The following is a 21,666-nucleotide window of genomic DNA, read 5'->3' as shown; positions in this document are numbered from 1 at the left end:
TGATCTTTATGATTTCTTTCCTTCTGCTAACGTTGGGGTATTTTTGTTCTTCTTTCTCTAATTGCTTTAGGTGTAAGGTTAGGTTGTTTATTTGAGATGTTTCTTTTTTCTTAAGGTAGGATTGTTTTGCTATAGACTTCCCTCTTCGGACCGCTTTTGCTGCATCCCATAGGTTTGGGGTCATCGTGTTTTCATTGTCATTTGTTTCTAGGTATTTTTTGATTTCCTCTTTGATTTCTTCACTGATCTCTTGGTTATTAAGTAGTGTATTGTTTAGCCTCCATGTGTTTGTATCTTTTACAGATTTTTTCCTGTAATTAATATCTAGTGTCATAGCGTTGTGGTCAGAAAAGATACTTGATATGATTTCAATTTTCTTAAGTGGAGTGTTATAGTGCCGTACTATGATTGTGTTACTCTCGATTTCCCCTTTTATGGCTGTTAGTATTTGCCTTATGTATTGAGGTGCTTCTATGTTGGGCGCATAAATATTTACAATTGTTATATATTCTTCTTAGATTGATCCCTTGATTATTATGTAGTGTCCTTCTTTGTCTCTTGTAGTAGTCTTTGTTTTACAGTCTATTTTGTCTGATATGAGAATTGCTACTCCAGCTTTCTTGATTTCCATTTGCATGGAATATTTTTTCCATCCCCTCACTTTCAGTCTGTATGTGTCTCTAGGTCTGAAGTGGGTCTCTTGTAGACAGCATATATACAGGTCTTGTTTTTGTATCCATTCAGCCAGTCTATGTCTTTTGGTTGGATCATTTAGTCCATTTACATTTAAGGTAATTATCGGTATGTTTGTTCCTATTACCATTTTGTTAATTGTTTGGGGTTTGTTATTGTAGGTCTTTTCCTTCTCTTGTGTTTCCTGCATAGAGAAGTTCCTTTAATATTTGTTGTAAAGCTTGTTTGTCCATGCTGAATTCTCTTAGCTTTTGCTTGTCTGTAAATGTTTTAATTTCTCCGTCAAATCTGAATGAGATCCTTGCTGGGTAGAGTAATCTTGGTTGTAGGTTTTTCCCCTTCATCACTTTAAATATGTCCTGCCACTGCCTTCTGGCTTGCAGAGTTTCTGCTGAAAGATCATATTTGTTTTTTTTCACTTGCTGCTTTTAATATTTTTTCTTTGTATTTAATTTTTGATAGTTTGATTAATATGTGTCTTGGTGTGGTTCTCCTTTGATTTATCCTGTATGGGACTCTCTGTGCTTACTGGACTTGATTAAATATTTCCTTTCACATATTAGGGAACTTTTCAGCTGTAATCTCTTCAAATATTTTCTTGGGTGCTTTCTCTCTCTCTACTCCTTTGGGACCCCTATAATGCGAATGTTGTTACATTTAATGTTGTCCCAGATGTCTCTTAGGCTGTCTTCATTTCTTTTCGTTCTTTTTTCTTTATTCTGTTCCACGGAAGTGATTTTCACCATTCTGTCTTCCAGGTCAGTTATCTGTTCTTCTGCCTCAGTTATTCTGCTATTGATTCCTTCTAGTGTAGTTTTCATTTCAGTTATTGTATTGTTCATCTCTGTTTGTTCTTTAATTCTTCTAGGTCTTTTTTAAACATTTCTTGCATCTTCTTGATCTTTGCCTCCATTCTTTTTCCTAGGTCCTGGATCATCTTCACTATCATTATTCTGAATTCTTTTTCTGGAAGTTTGCCTATCTCCACTTCATTTAGTTGTTTTTCTGGGGTTTTATTTTGTTCCTTCATCTGGTACATAGCCATCTGCCTTTTCATCTTGTCTATCTTTCTGTGAATGTGGTTTTTGATCCACAGGCTACAGGTTTGTAGTTCTTCTTGCTTCTGCTCTGAGTCAATAATTTATAATAAAGATAAAATAAAAGTAATGTCACAAACAATTGAAGGAAGAGAATTTTTAGTTTATTTTAACTGTTTTTGAGATTTTAAGGTACTTCTTTTATTTTTAGGAAATTTAAAAGGTGAATTATTTGCAGAGATTGAAAAATCAGCCCTCCATACAATTGCACATGCACTATCAGGAGAGCTACTGCAATAGATGCCACACCGTCCTCTCCCCTTGAGGACCTCACATTATTTTTGCTGCAAGAAAATGTAAACAGATGACAAAAGAAGGACATGAAGAAAATATTATATAAAAAATTGCAACTTAAGAATCATTTTTAAATTCCTGACTAATTTTGGATTTAAATTCTATGAGGGAAAATTCATGTGAGGGTTACAGCTTATCAGAGAGGCTGAAGAATGACTCTAAGCAAATAATTGTTCCTCTTAGTGTTCCTCACTCTGTAAATTAAGAGACTTGGTCTAACTGAACCTATGATACCCCTTCTCCATTCCAAGATTATATGATTTTACAAGATACACAAACTATCTCAAATATAAATAAAATGTGAATGTACATTATTTGCCTTACATATTCCAGTTTAACAAAATGAATTTATAATTTATAGAATTATAAATCTATAAATTTATAATTTATAGAATTAAAAATAATTTATTTGGTGGATCCAGCATTAGTGTTCTCATACTAACAAAATATGTATTTTGTTAAATTCTGAAAAATAAATTAAGGTCTATTCTGAATATAAAGGTAAGATAAATCAGAACTAGGCTATGAATAAAAATATTTTGGCCTTTATTTCTTTTTTTTTTCTTTCTGTTTACTATATTAGTTAAATAGATAAATGGATAGTGTTTTAGATAAAATAAAACATTAATCAAGACCTTTATGCATTTGTATATTAGAAAATGATTGGTATACCAACAATCAAAAGATAAAGATTTTGAAGCAATGGATAAGAATACCCTATAGTTGTCTTTTTGTTCCATTTCAAAGTTACTCCTCTTTCAGAGTGCAGTCTTGGAGGTAGTCCATCCACGATAAGCAGTCACTCGAGTATAGACACCTGGTTTATTCTTTTTACCACATCTTTCACCCCAGCTTACTATTCCAACAAGGTGCCAGATATTCCTAGAGTTGGGGTAAGCTAGTGGTTCACCAGAATCATTCTAGAATAAAAAGAGAAAAAAAATGTTTCTTTTCCTGAAACATTTCTTTCTATCTCTCCTCTGGAGTTGTCAACAGCCCCTAGGCAGTGAGACAATCCACCCTCTTTGGGCTTAGAACTGTGAGACTCTTGAATTTCTTCACAACCCAGGGCAACTACAAACCAGAGTATATTACCTACAGCTGTACTGGAGTGGATTGGGAAGACTAGAAGCTGACTTTGTAATGAGTCCAAACTTAACTATGGAGAAAGTGACTCAGAGGCTCCATGATGAAGCCTCTGAGGAATGCATGACATGTGCACATGTAAAGCCTCCTGCTGCATCTCCTGATAAGAGAGAGGTAAGCATTCTAGTTCTGCAGGTTGCCCAGAAAATAGGGCCAAATTTATTTTATTACCTTGTAACTATGGATTCCTAGACTGAAAACTCCATGAGAACAGGGATTGTGTTCACCACTGCATCTCCAGCTTCTGAGCTGGGTTCTGGTACATTAATGAGATTAATAAATGTTTGTTATGTGGATTGAAATAAGAAGCTACTCTGTGAAAATCATTAAGACAAAAATATTATGGTGATAAAAACTTTCATTGAATTAGTACTTGGGAAAAAATGATTTGATAATGTATCTAGAAGTATTTGACAGGCATCAGCTTCTCCTGACATAAATCCAGCACACAGCATTGTATCAGCAGCCAAGCCAGACAATGCATGTAGAGCATTGCAAACTTTGTTATCAATAATCTTCAAAAAAGCCTGATGAAGTATCACTGGAAGAGGACCTAAGGGCAATAAATTCTGCGTATTGTGGAGATCTTAACCTTGTTTGTTGAGACAAAGAACATCTATGGAATAAAGCAGATTCTCTTGGTCACCAAGAGCCAGACCAGTCCCAGGCTAGATTGGTTTCTTTCTAATGTTTATTAGAGCTGGCTGCCTCACACATAAATTCCAAATTTTCCAATTCTTATTCCCAGAGATATTTCAGAAATTGAAGACAACACCATGCCTTTGGTCCCATCACTTGGTTTTCTTTTCAGTATATTTATGGACTGGTTAATTGTGTGAAAGAATGATTGATTGATTAATTGATTAAATAATTATTCCTATGAAGCTATTACATATTTACAGAAAAACTTACCATTTATATAAAGTGTTCCCCATTCTATAACTACAACACTGTCATTTTCTGAGAGCTTCATTTTGGCTTCAGGAAAACAAATCCTATGAATGTACTTCGTAAAAGAGACTTCTTCAGCAAGCTGCACAAGGGCAATATCATCATGAACCCCAGCTCTGCTATAATTTTCATGAAAAAGAATGTTTTGGACTTTCTGTGTCATGTATGGTTTATTTACTACAGTTCCAAAGTTGACAGTCCAATCTTCTGAATTATTTTTCCTGGAGGACACAATTTAATTAAAATACACTCAGTTTGGGGGCCAAAACGGTATTCACAGTGGTTATCTTATCACTTTAAGGTGTGAGTTTCCCAAACAACACTATAAAGCACTTAAATTCTTATTTTTAAAATGTCTTTGATGTGGGGATGTCATAAATGCTGCAGACACATAAAAATAGTGCTAAGGACCATTAGAGCTGTCAGCCTTCTTCAAATCCTCCTAACTAGAGTCACTGATGTCTCCTGCTAGTTCAGCCCTGTCTGGTTTCTATGCATTTGAGTTGGGTAGGAATCATATACGCAGTCTCAGTGGGTGGAGTCCAAAATCACTCGTACTGCCATATACCCTGGGCTCCAGGAGCCTGTGGCAGGCTCTGGGCATCCGTCTGCATACATAAAAAATTGCAATTTGTTCTCACCCAATCACCCCATTATATTTACCAAGTCAATGCATCTTGGCTTCTAATTTAGATTTTCTGACCAGTTTCTCCAGTTCCCCTGAGATTCTTTCTCAGTTTAGGCCCTAAGATCCTATTTAACTATTGTCATTTCCTCAAAATGTCAGGTGCCTTTTTTTTTTAAGGTTTCAAGACCTTCATGTAACTGTGACCCTCTTCAATCCTTCTCTCCTTCTGAAATCTTCAGTGACTCCACACATTCAATAGCTGTGTTTCTTCAGTAAGTAAGCATCTTGTCATTTAGAGGTGTCCCCAATGAATAAAACTACATTTTCTAAGCATATTTTCTAATGTTTCCTTTTACAAATCTTCTCTACTTCAAGTAGTTCTTTCTGTTTGCTGTCCATAGAATACAACTTGCGTTGCTCCAACTCAACACATTTGAAGAAGGCTATTTTTCCAACTCGAAATGCATATTATTTTTTCTGATCTACCTATCCCAATCAATCAAAGCTTATATCTTTAGAATCTAGATCAAATCTTACAACTGAATACCTCAGCTAGATTGTGTTCTCTTTCTTCACCAAGTTCCCATAGCACGTGCTATCTGTGTTGTAGATGTGACACTTACTACACTATGCTGCCTTATACCTTTAATATATCATGTTTAAATTTCTTCAACTAGATTGTAAATCCCCAGAGGGCAAGACAAATAAGCACCCTGTAACTGGAGTCAGACATACCCAAGTTCACACTCAGTTTCTTTTATTTAAGAGCTGTATGATCTTGGTCAAGTTACATCACCATTTGTAAACCCCAGTTTCCTCATCTTTAAATAGTTTCAAGTATACCTTTCATATGGAATTACTGTTATGATTAAATAAAATGATGTAAGTAAAGTACTTAACATCAGGCCAAAGCCCCTATTTGGAAAATGTTAATTGCTTCCATTCACTTTTCCCTTAGTTGCCCAATTTAAATGTCTTTGCTGCCCTTCAATTACGCAAGTGCTTGTAAATTTCATATGGTCTTGGCGAATCTCACACATTTAGGTTAACCCTCACAGACCTCCCAAATAGGCCTGCAACCAGAATCCTGCATTTAGTCATACTTTCAAACTTAGCAAAGCAGTGAGCTGCAGATAAGAGCCACCTACTGCTGATCAGAGAAGCACCACAGTGGTGTTGGCCTTAACACTGCATGCTTGCCTGCCATGGCCAGGCCCCCATCAGGGCATTTTCCCCATTCACAATTTGGTTGCCTGCTGTGATACTATTGGTCAGTCGTCCCCTACAACCTGAAGAAAGGATTTATTTATATAAGAGCACATATCTTTCATTATATTTTATAAGAAATATATTTTAAAACATTATTTGAAACCCTTCAATGATTGTCCAGCATCTCCTAATCAATACTGTTTCTTTCCTGGAATGTACCCTTATCATGATAGCCCACTCCATCCTTGTTTGGGTGACTTTTACTTTTCCTCATTTCCAGTTTCAAGCATTTTTCAACTATTGATTTTTGTTGTATCTGTCTGTTATAATTCTAGTCTCCCCAAGTAGATTGCATAATTCTTGAAGGTGGAGACTTTGCTTCATTAGGTCTGTATCTTGCATAGCATATGCAATGCTGTCTGTAAAGCCCCATGTAGACAACAGATACTCCATAAATATCCACTGAACGAATGAATACATGGATGTATCACGCTGTAGGCCTCATGATACTCTAAACAGAATTTGCTTAAAAGGTACAGAACTATTATTCACCTTATAATAAATATATTTGATATAGCCTAGTTTGATATAGCCTAGTTTTGCATTTTCTTATTATCCTAAGTTCTTTCTTCCTTCCCTTTTTTTTAAAAACTAATTCAGACATGATATTCTTCATGATTCCATTCTTTGGAAACAGTTCTCATTTCACCTTTTTGGACAACCCATTATAAATGGTCAGTGTTTTTCAAAAAGAAATGCCAGATAGATATGTGGTACATACAATAATTTTGAAAAACTGCTATAGATCTCCAACATGAAGTACTTCTAGATCCTTTTTAGCAAAATGATGGAGAACTATTTGTGAATGTGTTAAATTTATAATAAAGTTTCTAAACTTACAGTTATTGGTAAGCATTTCAACATTAGCCTTGCTGATTTCTGAAATTAAAAAAAAATAAAAACATAAGGTTGATAAAATATCACCAAGCAATTCTCTTCAGCCCAAGGACTAAATTTCCTAATCCAATTACTCCCAACATTTAACTATTCAGACTAGTTCATGTATTGTCTATCAACCCCTCTCACTTCTACTTGTTATATTTTGGTCATCTCTCCACATCTCTACCAGGTAGTATAGGAAAAGGGAAAAGGAAATAAAAAAGCAAAGCTCTCAGTTTTATGATGGTTGAAGTAAAATATTTAGTGAAGTAAGAAGCTGACGCTCTTACTAAAAACGGCACTGGGCATAATCTTTGGATTTTTTTTTCCCTATGATAATTCTCATTACTCTGAAATGTAGTTATCTATATTTTAAAGAAAAAAATCCAATTAAAATTACATTTCATTGGACCTATCCTGCTCTTTAGAAGTCACCTCATTACTAAGACTGAATTATGAAATTTTGAGAATTTAACTTAAATTCAAGTCTCTTTTCTATTGGGAAGAGGCTTTAGAGAGAAAGAGAAGAGAGAACTAAAAAAAGACACATCAGAAAGTGCTGACTCTGAATCCCTGGGATACAGAGGGGCAGTAACTGGTACAGCCTTCTTTCCCAGTGACTACCCACAAAGGAATCGTATCGCTTCTTTCAGAACCTCTACCTCAAACTCACTTCTCATGAGTGGCCCATTGGTGACAGGGACTGTATTCTGAGGCAAAAGAGCTGTAACTGGCAGCTGGCAGCCATCAGAGCTTTCAAGGACACTAGGATCAACTGTCAGTCTGGAAGAAGCACAAAACTGGGCTCTGGAAACACAAGCTTATCACCTAATAGACCTTTTAACAATCCAAGTTAACGTTTGAAGAACTTCGTAGGACCTTCGAATGTTTACAAACTTTACTTTCTGTACTGGGGCAAAATCCTATCATTTTCTTCCCTTGTTTTCTAGGGAATTATTTCAGACAAATTTTATCTTTAATAGTATTACTTCCATTCTTCCACAAGAAACAATGAGAACTCCCTGTCCTCAATAGATTGGTTGGTTGGTTGGTTGGCTAGCTGGATTTTTTGTTTTGTTTTGTTTGGAGAGTTCAGACTTCCCCAGAATAGATATTGGCAGTTACCAAATTACAGGTGCTCTCTCCTTTTATCACTCATCCCCTATGCCCTGTGATACCTGTCTCCCTGCAGCCCTCACCACTACCACCGTCAAGCACACTTACAGTACATATTTAGACAAATGTTACCTCAAAAGATTCACTTTTGTCCACAGGTATTACAGTGATGGTAATTATTAAAGAGACCAAAAGAGGATTATTTTAGGAAAGATATGGCCAGATGGGTATGGATGGGAGAAGAGGTGGCTATTATATAGGTAGCAAAACAATCAGATCAGACTCCTTGTTTTGCATAGTTACAATCTTTTATCATAGAAATCAGTTAGGACTGACTGCCACCAAAAACCTTACAATTCTCCTTCAAGTACAGAGATTAAAGGTATGTACAGAACACTTCCTACACTGAATAGAAATTTGTTAAATACAGTGATACTTTAATTTATGGGGAGCTCTTTATCCCTTCCCTCCCTCCCTCCCTTCCTCCCTTCCTTCCTTCCTTCCTTCTTCCCTTATTTCCTCCCTTCCTTCCTTCTCTCTTTCTCCCTCTATCTCTCTTTCTGTTTCTTGCTGTTGTTGTTATTTAAAACTGGAGCTGATATGACATATTACCTACTTCTTGTTCCATAAGATCTTTTTTTAAAAAAATTTTTTTGTTCCATAAGAACTTGAATGAATTTGTACTTACAGAAGTTTGATGACTTAAGAGTTGATATATTCTTTGTATACACCAGAATTTTGAAATGCATCAGACATCTGTCAAGAGAAAAAAACAAAGAAAGCCACCACATGTTTCAATCAAATTTATAGTAAAATTAATAAGATAAATCTCTGACTTATCTTAGTCTCAATATATTTACTCAGATCTGTGCTGACTTGTGAAACTGCTTTTTCACAATTATCATTGTATGTGACTCCAGAAATATGAAAATCACCTTGGTAATAGTAAGTCTTTCCTGTGAAATAAAGAAATACTTAGAAAATTTTAAAATAGGAAGTGACCTCAAGTCCCTCCATATCTTTATCTCAAAATTAATATCCAATGAATAGACTCAGACAGGGAAATTAATTTACTACCACTTAAATGAGAGATTCCTCTAGCTCTCATCCAACTCTAGTTACTCTCAATATTAACAAAGATTGTGTTAGATCCTAAGCCAGAATCCTAGAGTAAATCCATCTTCCAAAATGACTTCAAACAACCTTTACAATGGAGTTTGTCTATTTTTACTTCAAGAAGCCCAGTTCAAGTAATTTAACTTCAGGTAGTATAAGCTCGTCCAGCCTTGTATCTGAAATTGTAGATAGTTGATCATATAGAGAAATTCAAGTGTAAATTCTCATCCACACACTTCCTGCTCAAGCCAGGATGACTGTAGTTCTCCCTTTTGCATCACTCCTCTCCAGCAGAAGAAACAATGTTAAATGCAAACTATATTTTGGAAGGATAGCTAATTAAGCTACTGGTCCTCACTAACATGTTGACAGGGCTTCTTTACGAGGGTTTGATTTGGAAAACTCAGAGCACTATACATAAGGAAATTATGTGAATAAAGTTATTTTTTAATGAGTAGAGCCAAGAAGAGATTAGAAAGATTCAGACTACAGAGAGTTCATGGGTAGACATGGCAGGCAAGAGACTGAGCAACCACTATGCTTCTGAAGGATAAGTTTTTAAATTTGAAACTAAGATGGTTGGGGAGAAGCAAAGGAGAAGAGGTTAGGTTGGAAGAGAACTGGAATTTTCATTGAATCAAGCAAAATGTATCCACACTGCATTATTGTATAGAGTGATATATTTCAGAGGAATAAAACAGAAAAATCATGATAAAGTCAATAGAATAATACATTTAAAGTATTAAGATATGGGTTTGTGCTCAGCTATGCCACTTAAAAGCCTGTGATATCTAGGAAGTCACTTGACTTTACCGAGCCTCAGTTTCTTGCATATGAGAATAAGGATAATAGTAAAACCTGCCCTCCCAGGCTCAAAGGATTAGTATGAGGATCAAGCAGAATAATGGATATCAAATTTCTTTAAAAACATTAAATGGTTACACAGATTTAAGGGTTTACTTTTCTGAAAGGTAAAAATAAGCCAGAAAAACATGCTTTTCTGGATGTAGGGTTAATAAAAGTTATTAAAAATAAGATCAAGTTAGTATGAGCATTCAGCCATTTAACCACTCTTGACTATCCACTATTAGAAGAGCCATTAGTGGATTATCCATTGCTGTTTATCAATTATATCTTAACAACCAATATCAGAAATGAGCCAAGAAGAGTAGGGATCTCCAAAGTTTGAGGTATATTTACTAAAAGATGTACAACTTAACTACCAACCTACTATATAAGCACTTTTATTGACAATGAATATTGGCATCAAAGTATTGAGCATTTCAGTCTTGCCCATACTCCCATAGCTGTTGATATAACTTATAGACTGGATCAAAGAGGCATCTGATTCCAAAATACTATAAACTTTGGTGTCAAATAATATAAAGTTATTATGTTGAAATAAAGTGATAAGTAGATGAGAAAGTTTCCATAAAGAAATTAAATATTCCTGTTGTTTCCTGTCAATTTCTAAGAGTTAAAAGAGATTTAGTAGTAAGTGTGAAAACTGAAGTGTCAATACTGACCAACTGCCAGAAAATGGACAAGGAGACCAAAATTACTGCCAAGATTGTCATCACTCCAAGGAAAATAAGGATTGTCATCCACAGTGGCCAAGATCTTCTCTGGGAAGATATGCTGTACCTACAAAAGGAGGAAAGTGGCTCAAATCAGATGATAAATATTCTAAATCTACCTGTCTCTCCACCAACTCATACAACACAATCTATAACTTATGCATCAGGTCTTTATATTAGCTTAAAACATAGAAGCCTCAAATGTGTCAAAGAGGATAGACCCTAATGCTCATTCATTTAACAAATCATCCTGGAGTACTATGTTAGCTGCTAGGGATACAACAGTGAGCAAAATAGCATGGTTTGTGTACTCATGTTGATGAGGAGAAATTGATTTGCTTTTTTTATCTATCCAAAGAAAGTTACAAAACATTACATGTGATCTGATTTTATCTTTGCAAACTATAGCCACATCATCTACATGGACATATATAGATTTATAAACACAAATATATAACATCATTTATATGTTTAATTAAATGTGTAAGAAAACATGATGTCAATTGTAACTTTCCCACGTTATAAGATTATGGGTAGACTTTTTTCTTTTTGTTTACTTTTTCTTTAACTATACTTTCTAATGTTTCGACAGTAAACAAGGATTATTTGTATAACATAATTTAACAGATACGTTTCATCATCAAAACCAATCAATTAGATTAAAAATAATCAGAAAATATTGTGACTTGGCATCATACAGATAGAGTGGTCTAGGGTTAGAGTTAGGTCATATGACCACCCTTAGTCTAATTTTTATAAGGTTTGGACATTAGTTATTTTTCATATCTTGAAAGACATGATGTCATGAAATAGTCCATTTGGACAAAGAGCTGTAACACACACACACAAATCTGATTTCAAGTTTCAAAATAGCCTCAACTAGTTCTTCAATCTCTTCAATCTCTGCATTATCCTAAATAAAACTTACAAAACAGAAGAGTTTGTAAGCAGTGGATATATTTGGCAAATTAGATATTTCCTATGAGCAGGAGAACATTTTTGTTCTTATCCCTCCAGGACTAATTAACTTTTAGGTAGAGAAGATCTTTTAAAAATGAGTAATAAGTACCTATGCCACACCTGTGCAACTCCACCCTGTCTTATTCCTCTCTGTTCTGTTCTCAGTTCTTAATCCTACTCTTCCTTCTATCTCTTTTGATGACTTGTTAATTAATGTTTCCCTGAGTCAACATTGTCAAAGCTCTTCAAAGAAACTTCCCACATTCCATGTATGCTTTTATACTGGAATTCATTTGTTTAATCTCATCCTCTTATACTAGATAAATCACACTTTAAAAGGAGTATAAAATTAAAGTAAATAATAACAATATTTATAACCTTATTAATATCTGATCATATATGACTTCTAATGAGTAGAAAAATTTACTATGATAATGAAGTCTCAAATTTGTTTTGGATTAGCTGGTTATAACTTAGCCTGGTAGCTTAGTCTTTCTGAGACATAAATATTAGTTTGAGGGACTCAAACATTATGTAGCCTAAATTATGTACATAGTACAGAAAGTAGCTGAGATGGTTTCTATGCAAATAATCACTATGTTACAGCTTATAAAATGCTTTTCTTGGAAGACCCCTTTTATATGTTCTTGAAAGTTCTAAAGAATACATATTGTTGACTATAGCACTGATATTGCTTTTTCCCCTTCATTGTGAATTTCTTCCTGTCAAAAACAATTAAGGAGATTTTTTATATTTAAAAGATCACAAGAGTTTATGATTTATTCAATTTCTCCTCTAGTAAATATGATGTATGGACTCTAAAAATTGATTATTATTTTTTAATAATAGCTGAAATTGTTAAAATCATGTTCTAAATATCCAAAAAAATCCATTCACGAAACAATTTACTCTCTCATCTATCAAAAAATTTGTGGCCATAATTTTTTTTAAAGGTAGGAATTTGAGTTCTTGGATGAACCCCTCATTTAATAAAGAGAATAGGTTAAAAATTAATCTTCAATGAATTTAACCAACTCCATATGCTTAACTAAACTATACCTGACTCATTTTGGATTGAATTTACTTCAAAGAAGGGCTCATTGTTATTCTGGTATAATCAACCATTCACCTTAATCAAATTACAATAATGTTAAAAAATGATGGTAACTACATTATTCACAATTTTAAAACATCAATCTCACTGTAATTTATCTCCTATAGCCCATACCAGGTACCGTTTCCTAGATTAGACTTCCCTATAACCACATTCTGATACTGCATTAGCAGTTAAACTGCAAAGTATTACAAACAGTAGTTTTAATTTATTAAAACTTCATTTCCAACCATTTGAATTGGATTAACCTGATTTCTGTTATACAGTGAAGAGTGTTAAAAAAAATTCCAAAGCAAAATTCCTCAAATCCTGTAAAGATAAACCTTTTTTTTTTTTACATAGAGGACTTTAAATTATTAGGGAGAGGCTTGTGAATAAGGAACAAAGAAATTAATGATCAAATGAAGCAAATGGCCTCCACCACCAACTTTCTTCTGGAACTCGAGGAAAGCCGAGAGTCCATGGAAAGGAAAGCCGAGAGTCCATGGAAAGGAACTCACTTGAAAATCTATTAAGTTTTGTGGGCCCACTGCAGTTTGTCAAGTGCTAATTTAGGATCTGTGTTGTAAAGTACATTATTCTAAAAATCTATAATGGCATTCAGGTTTTTAAATTATTTCTAAAAAACATTCAAGTTAGAAAATATGGTTTTAGTTACACTATTAGAGAACCAAAATGGTAGTATTCTTATGAGTGGTTATTTTTTTAAAGTAAGCAAAATTTTGCTGAACTTTGATTATTTTTTTTCCAAATTTCTGAAACTTTCCCAGAGACTTTACAGGGCCTCTGGACCTCAGAAATAATAACATGTGTCCAGAAATAAAAATCTAAATTATAAAAAGCAACCAATTAACAAAAAACTAGAAAATACTCTGTAGCAACCTGTTAGCTTTTATAGGCTTAATCTCCCAAATAAAATCCCATTTACCTGAACATAATGTTCTGATTGTGGTGGTGATGTCAGGGACAAGGGTAGTGATTGATGATGACAATGATGATAGTGATAATAAAAATAAGGGCCTTCTGGTGTAGCTTTTAAGATGATCAGTGTTTCACAGGTTCATGTGCTACATCCAGTGTTGGTTGGTTTGTTTTTATGGCCTGGGTGAAATATAGAGAACAAATAAGATGAAACTTGTCTGACTAGTGTTAATCACTGTCGTATTTCTATGGTTTCAAGATAGGAGTCATCCAGGAGGTGACAAACTTCCTTGACTTGTCTATTTAGAAAAAAGTAACAGCCTAGTCTTGGACTAGTCACTTAAAATGTACACCCAAGAAACAGCTTTGTGGTAAATCAGGATAATCCTAACTCTGTGTTTAACCAATTCCATCATTCTGGCTTCTTCCTCCTCAACTGAAACTGGCTGTTAACTATGTAGAAGTTTCTGACAAAAGACTTTCCACAAAGTACCGATTTTAACATAACTAATCTTGCCATCATTTTGATATAATGAAATTCTATTTAATTGCAATTTATATTTTCATTTCCCTAATTACCAGTGAGAATGATCACTGTGATCATTATTTCACTTTTCAGCCATGCTGCAGCCCCAATTTTTGTGTTCTGACTCTTAAAGCCAGTAAGACTGTGGCTTTCTGCTTAACTTTTTAGCTCCTCTACATCACCTGGACTGGCCAGTGCCCTCTGGCAAGAAACCATATGTATGTAAATCTTACCCAGTACAGTCCCTTCCCTTCATGAATTGACTCTGAGACAGTTTTTATCAGTTTTTTGTCACTCTGTACAGCCTTCATATGGTTTTTATATTTTTTCCAAAGTTTATAACTATTAACTCTAAAAGGGCTTGATATAAGAAATTTCACTATTGCTGGAAGTGAAACTAGTTATTGGTGACTTTTAAAAAACAGAATTTCTTAATTTTAGTTTAAAATTTGTCAATATTTCCTTTCAAGGTTAGTATTTTATGTGTATATATATGTAGTTTGTTGAAGAATTCCTTGCCTTTTATAGATATACTTGTATGTTTTATTTTAAAAACTTTAATGTGTTACCATCTGCATTTAAGTCATCAATTCACATTGCATTCATTTATGTGTATATTTTGAAGTAGGAGTAAAGGTGCATTTTTTTCCATATGACTATTAATTGACCCTGTACATCTTATTGAAATCATGCATGTGCAATTCTTTATCTACTGCCCTGCAAAGCCACCTCTGTTATAAATCAAGTATAAATCAAATGCAGGTCTCTTTCTGAATTTTTTATTGTTTCTTTGATTTATTTTTTTATTACTGTGCCATATCACACCACCTTAATTATTGAAGTTATAGAATGTCTTGTGTCAACTTAAAGAAAAACACACAACGTAAGAGTTGTGAGTTTAAGTTGTATTCAAGGTCTTACTGAGGACTAGCCACTCAGTTAGCCCTGAGGAAACTGCTGCAAAGAGGTAGGGGAGAGACCAGTTTATATATGATTTTTGGCTGGGAAATACATGCAATCAAGCATACATCTTGGTAAAAGTGTACTGCTATCACAAAGAACAGATATCTCAAGTCAGTGATTTTAGTGCTTTTCTAGTATGGGAAGATGCAGGAATCCGGGGTTATTAAAATTCCTCTGGAGATGTTTATCTAACTATCTAAGGGGCCTGTTGTCCAAAACACAGAGAGCCTCATCCTGTCATCCTCTTAATTTCTTCTCAGATTGCAGTAGGTCAGCGAATGTAGTGGGTTATGACTTAATCCTTGTAGAAAACGCTTTGTTTTTCTCTGTTCACCCTTGATATCTGGTATGTAAGCCCATATTTGTTTTCCTTTTTCAAAATTATCTTGGCTATTTTTAGTCAATTGCCTTTACTTATAAATTTTAACATTGACTGATCAATTTCCAAAAAGAAATCTCTGGACTTTTGTTGATATAGCATTGAACCTATAGATCAATTGGGGAAGAAATGACTTCATAATATATTGAAGCTTCCAATCTGTGAACTTGGTACATTCTTTCATTTATTTAGATTTTCTTTAATTTCTCTCAATAGTGTTTCACAAGTGTCTGAATAGAAGTCTTATACATGTTCTCCTAGGTTCAGTCTCATGTATTTGATTTATTCTATCCTGGTGTAAATTGTATTATTCCTTAAATTTCATGTTATATTTATTGCTGACATATAGAATACAATTGACTTTTGTCTATTGACCTTGTATTGAGAAAACTTAATTCATTTATTAATTTTATTTTTTCTATTTGTATATATATATATTTTTTTATATTTATTTTATTTATTTATCTATTTTTGGCTGTGTTGGGTCTTCCTTGCAGCACACGGGCTTTCTCTAGTTTCGTCGAGTGGGGGCTGCTCTTCGCTGCAGTGGGCTGCTCTTCGTTGCACTGTGCGGGCTTCTCATTGCACTGACTTCTCTTGTTGTAGAGCATGGGCTCTAGGCCCGTGGGCTTCAGTAGTTGTGGTTCACAGGCTCTAGAGAGCAGGCTCAGTAGTTGTGGCACACATGCCCAGTTGCTCCGCGGCATGTGGGATCTTCCCGGACCAGGGTTCAAACCCGTTTCCCCTGCATTGGCAGGCAGATTCTTAACCACTGCACCACCAGGGAAGCCCTCTATTTGTATATTATTTTAGATTTTTAGCATACACCTACATCTTCACATAAAAACAGTATTATAACTTCCTTTTCATTGCTTATACTTTCATTTTTTTTGGTTGCTTGGTTGATTGATTGCCTTACATCATAGAACTCTAGTACACTGTTGAATAGAAAGGGTTGATAGCTGGCATCCTTCTCTTGTTCCTAATTTCAGGGAAAAGCTTTCAGTATTTCACCATTAAATAGGATGTTTGCTATCATTTTATAAGATTAAACAAGTTTTCTTTTACTTTTAGTTTGCTAATTTTTTTTTTTTTTTTTTTTTTTTTTTTTTTTGTGGTACGCGGGCCTCTCACTGTTGTGGCCTCTCCCGTTGCGGAGCACAGGCTCCGGATGCGCAGGCTCAGCGGCCATGGCTCACGGGCCTAGCCACTCCACAGCATGTGGGATCTTCCCGGACCGGGGCACGAACCCGTGTCCCCTGCATCCGCAGGTGGACTCTCAACCACTGCGCCACCAGGGAAGCCTGCTAATTTTTATAATAAATGAATTTTGAATTTGACCAAATGTGGTTTTTTTTGCATTTATTGAGATAATCGTATCATTTTTCTACTTTCATTTGACCAATATTGTGAATTACATTGATTTATATTTAAATGTTAAACCAACCTTGTATTTCTAGAATAACCCCAACTTGATTGCAAATAAAATACGATACCTTTTGTGTGTCACTGAGTTTCATATCTTATTTTGTTTAGGATTTTTGTATCCATACTTCTGAAAAAGAATGACATAATTTTATTGTCTTTTAATGTCATTGTTAAGTTTTGTAATCAAGGTTATGTTGGCCTTATAAAACAAGTTGGAAAGTAACTATTTTATTGCAAATAAAATTTTAAATTTATATCAAGTGAAAAAATTCCTTAAAAAAATTCAAGTCTCCAAAACTGACGTAATCACCACTCTAAGAAATACTACCTGCCCTTCAAGCATACCACCTTTGGACTTTGCACAAAGTCAAAATAAACTTAAACTAACTCCCTGAGATTTAGAAATTTATTGGGTTGGCCAAAAATTGCCTTTAGTTTTTAAGTAAAAATAAAAGGCACATTTTTCATTTTCACCAAGAACTTTATTGAACAACATATTCACCCTTTGTTCCACTACCTTCTGCCATTTTTCAGGCAACTTCATAATTCCATCTTCCTAAAACTTCTTATCTTTTTGAGCAAAGAACTGTTCCAGGTGCCTTTTACAGTCTTCCAGGGAATTGAAATTTTTTCCATTAAGAGAATTTTGTAAAGACCAAAATAAAAGGAAATCTGAATGTGCACCAAAATAAATGGAAATCTGAAGGTGCAATGTCTGGTGAATACAGCGGATGAATCAGAACTTCCCACCTAAGCTGTAACTGTTTTTGCCTGGTCATCCAAGAAACACGTGGACTTGCAATATCCTGAGGGAAGATAAAGCGTTTTCTGTTGACTAATTCTGGATGCTTTTTGTAGAGTGCTGCTTTCAGTTGGTCTAACTGGAAGCAGTACTTGCTGGAATTAATCATTTGGTTTCCCGGAAGGAGCTCATAATAGAGGACTCCCTTCCAATCCTACCATATACACAACATCACCTTCTTTGGATGAAGACTGGTCTTTGGTGTTGTTGGTGGTGGTTCATTTCACTTGCCCCATGATCTCTTCCATTCCACATTATTGTACAGTATCCACTTTTCATCACCCGTCACAATTTGCTTTAAAAATGCAACGTTTTCATTACGTTTACGTAAAGAATCGCATGAGGAAATACGGTCAAGAAGGTTTTTCTCGCTTAACTTATGTGGAACCCAAACATCAAAGCGATTAACATAACTGAGCTGGTACAAATGATTTTCAAGGCTTGATGTGGATATTTTGAGTATGTCGGCTATCTCCCACATGGTATAATGTTGATTGTTCTCAATTAATGTCTCGATTTGATTGCTATCAACTTCAGCTGGTCTACCTGACCGTGGAGCATTGTCCAGCGAGAAATCTCCAGCATAAAACTTCACAAACCACTTTTGACACATTCGATCAGTCACAGCACCTTCTCCATACACTGCACAAATCTTTTTTTGTGTTTTGGTTGTGTTTTTACCTTTCTTGAAATAATAAAGCATAATATGCCGAAAATGTTGCAACATAACTGAGCTGGTACAAATGATTTTCAAGGCTTGATGTGGATATTTTGAGTATGTCGGCTATCTCCCACATGGTATAATGTTGATTGTTCTCAATTAATGTCTCGATTTGATTGCTATCAACTTCAGCTGGTCTACCTGACCGTGGAGCATTGTCCAGCGAGAAATCTCCAGCATAAAACTTCACAAACCACTTTTGACACATTCGATCAGTCACAGCACCTTCTCCATACACTGCACAAATCTTTTTTTGTGTTTTGGTTGTGTTTTTACCTTTCTTGAAATAATAAAGCATAATATGCCGAAAATGTTGCTTTTTTTCTTCCATCTTCAATATTAAAATGGCTACACAAAAATTCACCAATTTTGAAGTCTTTTTTTAAATGCACGCTGATATGACAGCTGTCACATACAATCTAACAAAACTGTTTTGAATGAAGTTAAAGACAGCTAAGTGCTACTAGAGCCATCTTATGGAAAAAACCAAACGAACCTTCTGGCCAGCCCAATATTTGTTGAAACAGCTAATAGAAATATGATCCGTGACTCATAGAGATGTTATATGACATTTACTGTCAATTTATCTTTTTAAAACAAGACTGAAAGATTTGAAGCTGGTGTATATAAAATATTTATATTAGATATCAATCATTTCATATGCATCTCTTTTTTCTTTTGATTTGCTTCTAATGTCAAAAATAGCAACTACTGAATGACGTGGTTCTTCAACTTTCCACGAATAAACACTTTTGCTGCTGAAACAGTATAAGCCTTTCTTCCATCTTGAACAAAGCCTAAAATTTCAGTACTTATGCACTTTTTCTCCCCTTGGTCCCATAACCACAAAAGTCCTGTCAATTGTAATGGAAAAGCACAATATGTCATGTTATATATTAATGGTCTGGTTGAATCATCATTCTTTAAATGAGTATATCATAGAATGCACATGTGTTCCAATACATTTCCCATAGGCTGCATGTCCCAGTTTCAATTCAGTTATGAGTCTCAGTGTCTTAACAAATTTGGATAAGAATTAATTAAATGCTCTGTAGCAGCTGGAATTATCCATCTCATGACAGCACTTCCTCTTCCTGGGTTTATATTTCCCCCCAAATCTTTATCATGACATTTGCATCCAAATACATTACTTTTCAAAATTTTCAAAATCCTTCAAACCCACCTTAAGCCTTTCTACCAAATCTTCTGCAATAACTCTGGCCCACATTAATTTTAATATTTTCTGTCATAAAATTGCACATACCTCACAACAACTAATTACTACTTACTGTTCTATTTGTGCCATACTTGTTTCCCCAAGAAGATGATAAGATCCTAAAGTGCAGGGTTTATGTATTTTACTAATTTTTCATACATTCCAGGTTTTCAATACACTTACAGGTTCATTGTCTGGAACAGGAAGCAAGTACCTCTTCTCCTTTCTTTTTATTGCTTGTTTATTCCTACATAGTATTTGGCTCTTATTCATGCTATTTTCTTTTGCATTTGCAATAATATTTGGTTTAGCTCATCTAGCGAGATAACAGTGGCCTTTTTCAGGACACTGTTTCTTAATAAGCACACTTCCAACAGGACCTGGTTCTCAAAATAGCAAAACCAGAAGCTCAGTTTTATCAATAGTCGATCATGATCCAGATCTAGGGAATTACTTCATATTTATCAAACTCATGATGTATTTTTTTGACCAAGATGTCATGTAGTTAACTTAGAATAGGAGCTACAGTATTCCCTATCTATAGAATGCATGAGTCCATCACTAGGAAGCTACCTTCATATTCTCAAGTAACCTGGGTAACCTATTAACCTAGTCAATAGGTCTGTTACTCAATAAGTGATGTAGGACTTCCCTGGTGGTCCAGTGGTTAAGACTCCATGCTTCCAATGCAAGGGGCGTGGGTTCAATCCCTGGTCAGGGAGCTAAGATCCCACATGCCCTGCAGCATGGCCAAAAATTAAAAAAAATTAAAAAGTCATGTATATATATCAAATCCAAATATTCTGAACTTGAGTGCCCTCCCACTTCCTATAAATCCTCTAGATTAAAACACTGTTTCTTGTGCATTGGTAATTATTTTTGCTAAAACTATAACTTCATTATATACTCTGTTCAGACTAAAGAAAGTTGAAAGAAAATTGACTTTCCTTGCCAACCCTTGTAAAATAGTGAACTGAAGTCTAACATTAATAAAAAGATTGTAAGAGACCAAATTGCTGTTCAATAAGTTTCAGTCTTTTGTAAGATGAATTACATTCCTAGGTACTAAGTGTATTTACAGATGAAACTGTGTGCAGTATTATAGCTAATGTTTTTGAAATTTTGATGAATCATAAGATGAGAGGAATACAAGAGTGGAGGTAACACAGTTTATTTTTTTATAATAGATATTTATTGGAGTATAATTGCTTCACAATACTTTGTTAGTTTCTGTTGTACAACAAAGTGAATCAGCCATATGCATACATATATCCCCATATCCCCTCCCTCTTGAGCCTCCCTCCCACCCTCCCTATCCCACCCCTCTAGGTCTTCACAAAGAGAAAAGTTGTTATTGAAAATCATTTGCCACTGAGTCTAACAAAATTCTGGGTAAAAAAAAATCAAGGATAAATTATTAAAGTATGGCTTGAGCAAATCTAAAAACTGGAAGCAATCATTACTTGAAGACTATATTGATTCACTTAAAATAAATGTTGTCAGATTAACTTTATACCACTTCTAGATTAGGCGATTAGGGAGATGTGGTAGACAGAGGTACTTAGAACTCTTACTGTTTTTATCATCATCTTAATAATTATTATCATCACTAATATAACAAAGATAATTGCTGCCATTCATTGAAGGTATACTATCAGCCTTATATTGCATCTTCCAAGCTTCTATATACCTTTCATATTAATTTTTTCAACAATTCTATGAGATAAATTTTGTCACTCTCATTTTACAAATGAGGAAATTGAACTTCAGGGAGTTTGTTACTTGTCAAAGGTCACCCAGATAGTGAGTAGTGAAATCAAGACTAATTTTTTTTTTTTTTTTTTTTTTTTTTTTTTTTTTTTTTTTTGCG

The 21,666-nt window shown here is 34.6% G+C and overlaps 1 protein-coding gene across 1 annotated transcript; it reads right to left on the bottom strand.

The window, feature by feature from the left end:
* Positions 1-2,842: 2,842 nt before the first annotated feature.
* TMPRSS11B (transmembrane serine protease 11B) lies at positions 2,843-19,886 on the bottom strand. The gene is given in 11 exon segments (XM_055086329.1): positions 2,843-3,006; positions 3,643-3,783; positions 4,143-4,402; positions 5,921-6,098; positions 6,919-6,957; positions 7,631-7,740; positions 8,762-8,831; positions 8,916-9,029; positions 10,716-10,748; positions 10,751-10,833; positions 19,870-19,886. Coding segments are annotated over 11 exon segments (1,209 nt in total).
* Between the last annotated feature and the right edge of the window lie 1,780 nt (positions 19,887-21,666).

The sequence above is a fragment of the Physeter macrocephalus genome, chromosome 7 (assembly GCF_002837175.3).
Source record: "Physeter macrocephalus isolate SW-GA chromosome 7, ASM283717v5, whole genome shotgun sequence".
Lineage (NCBI taxonomy): Eukaryota > Metazoa > Chordata > Mammalia > Artiodactyla > Physeteridae > Physeter > Physeter macrocephalus.
The sequence above is the reverse complement of the archived record's forward strand: the minus strand, read 5'-3'. Positions and strand labels throughout refer to the sequence as shown.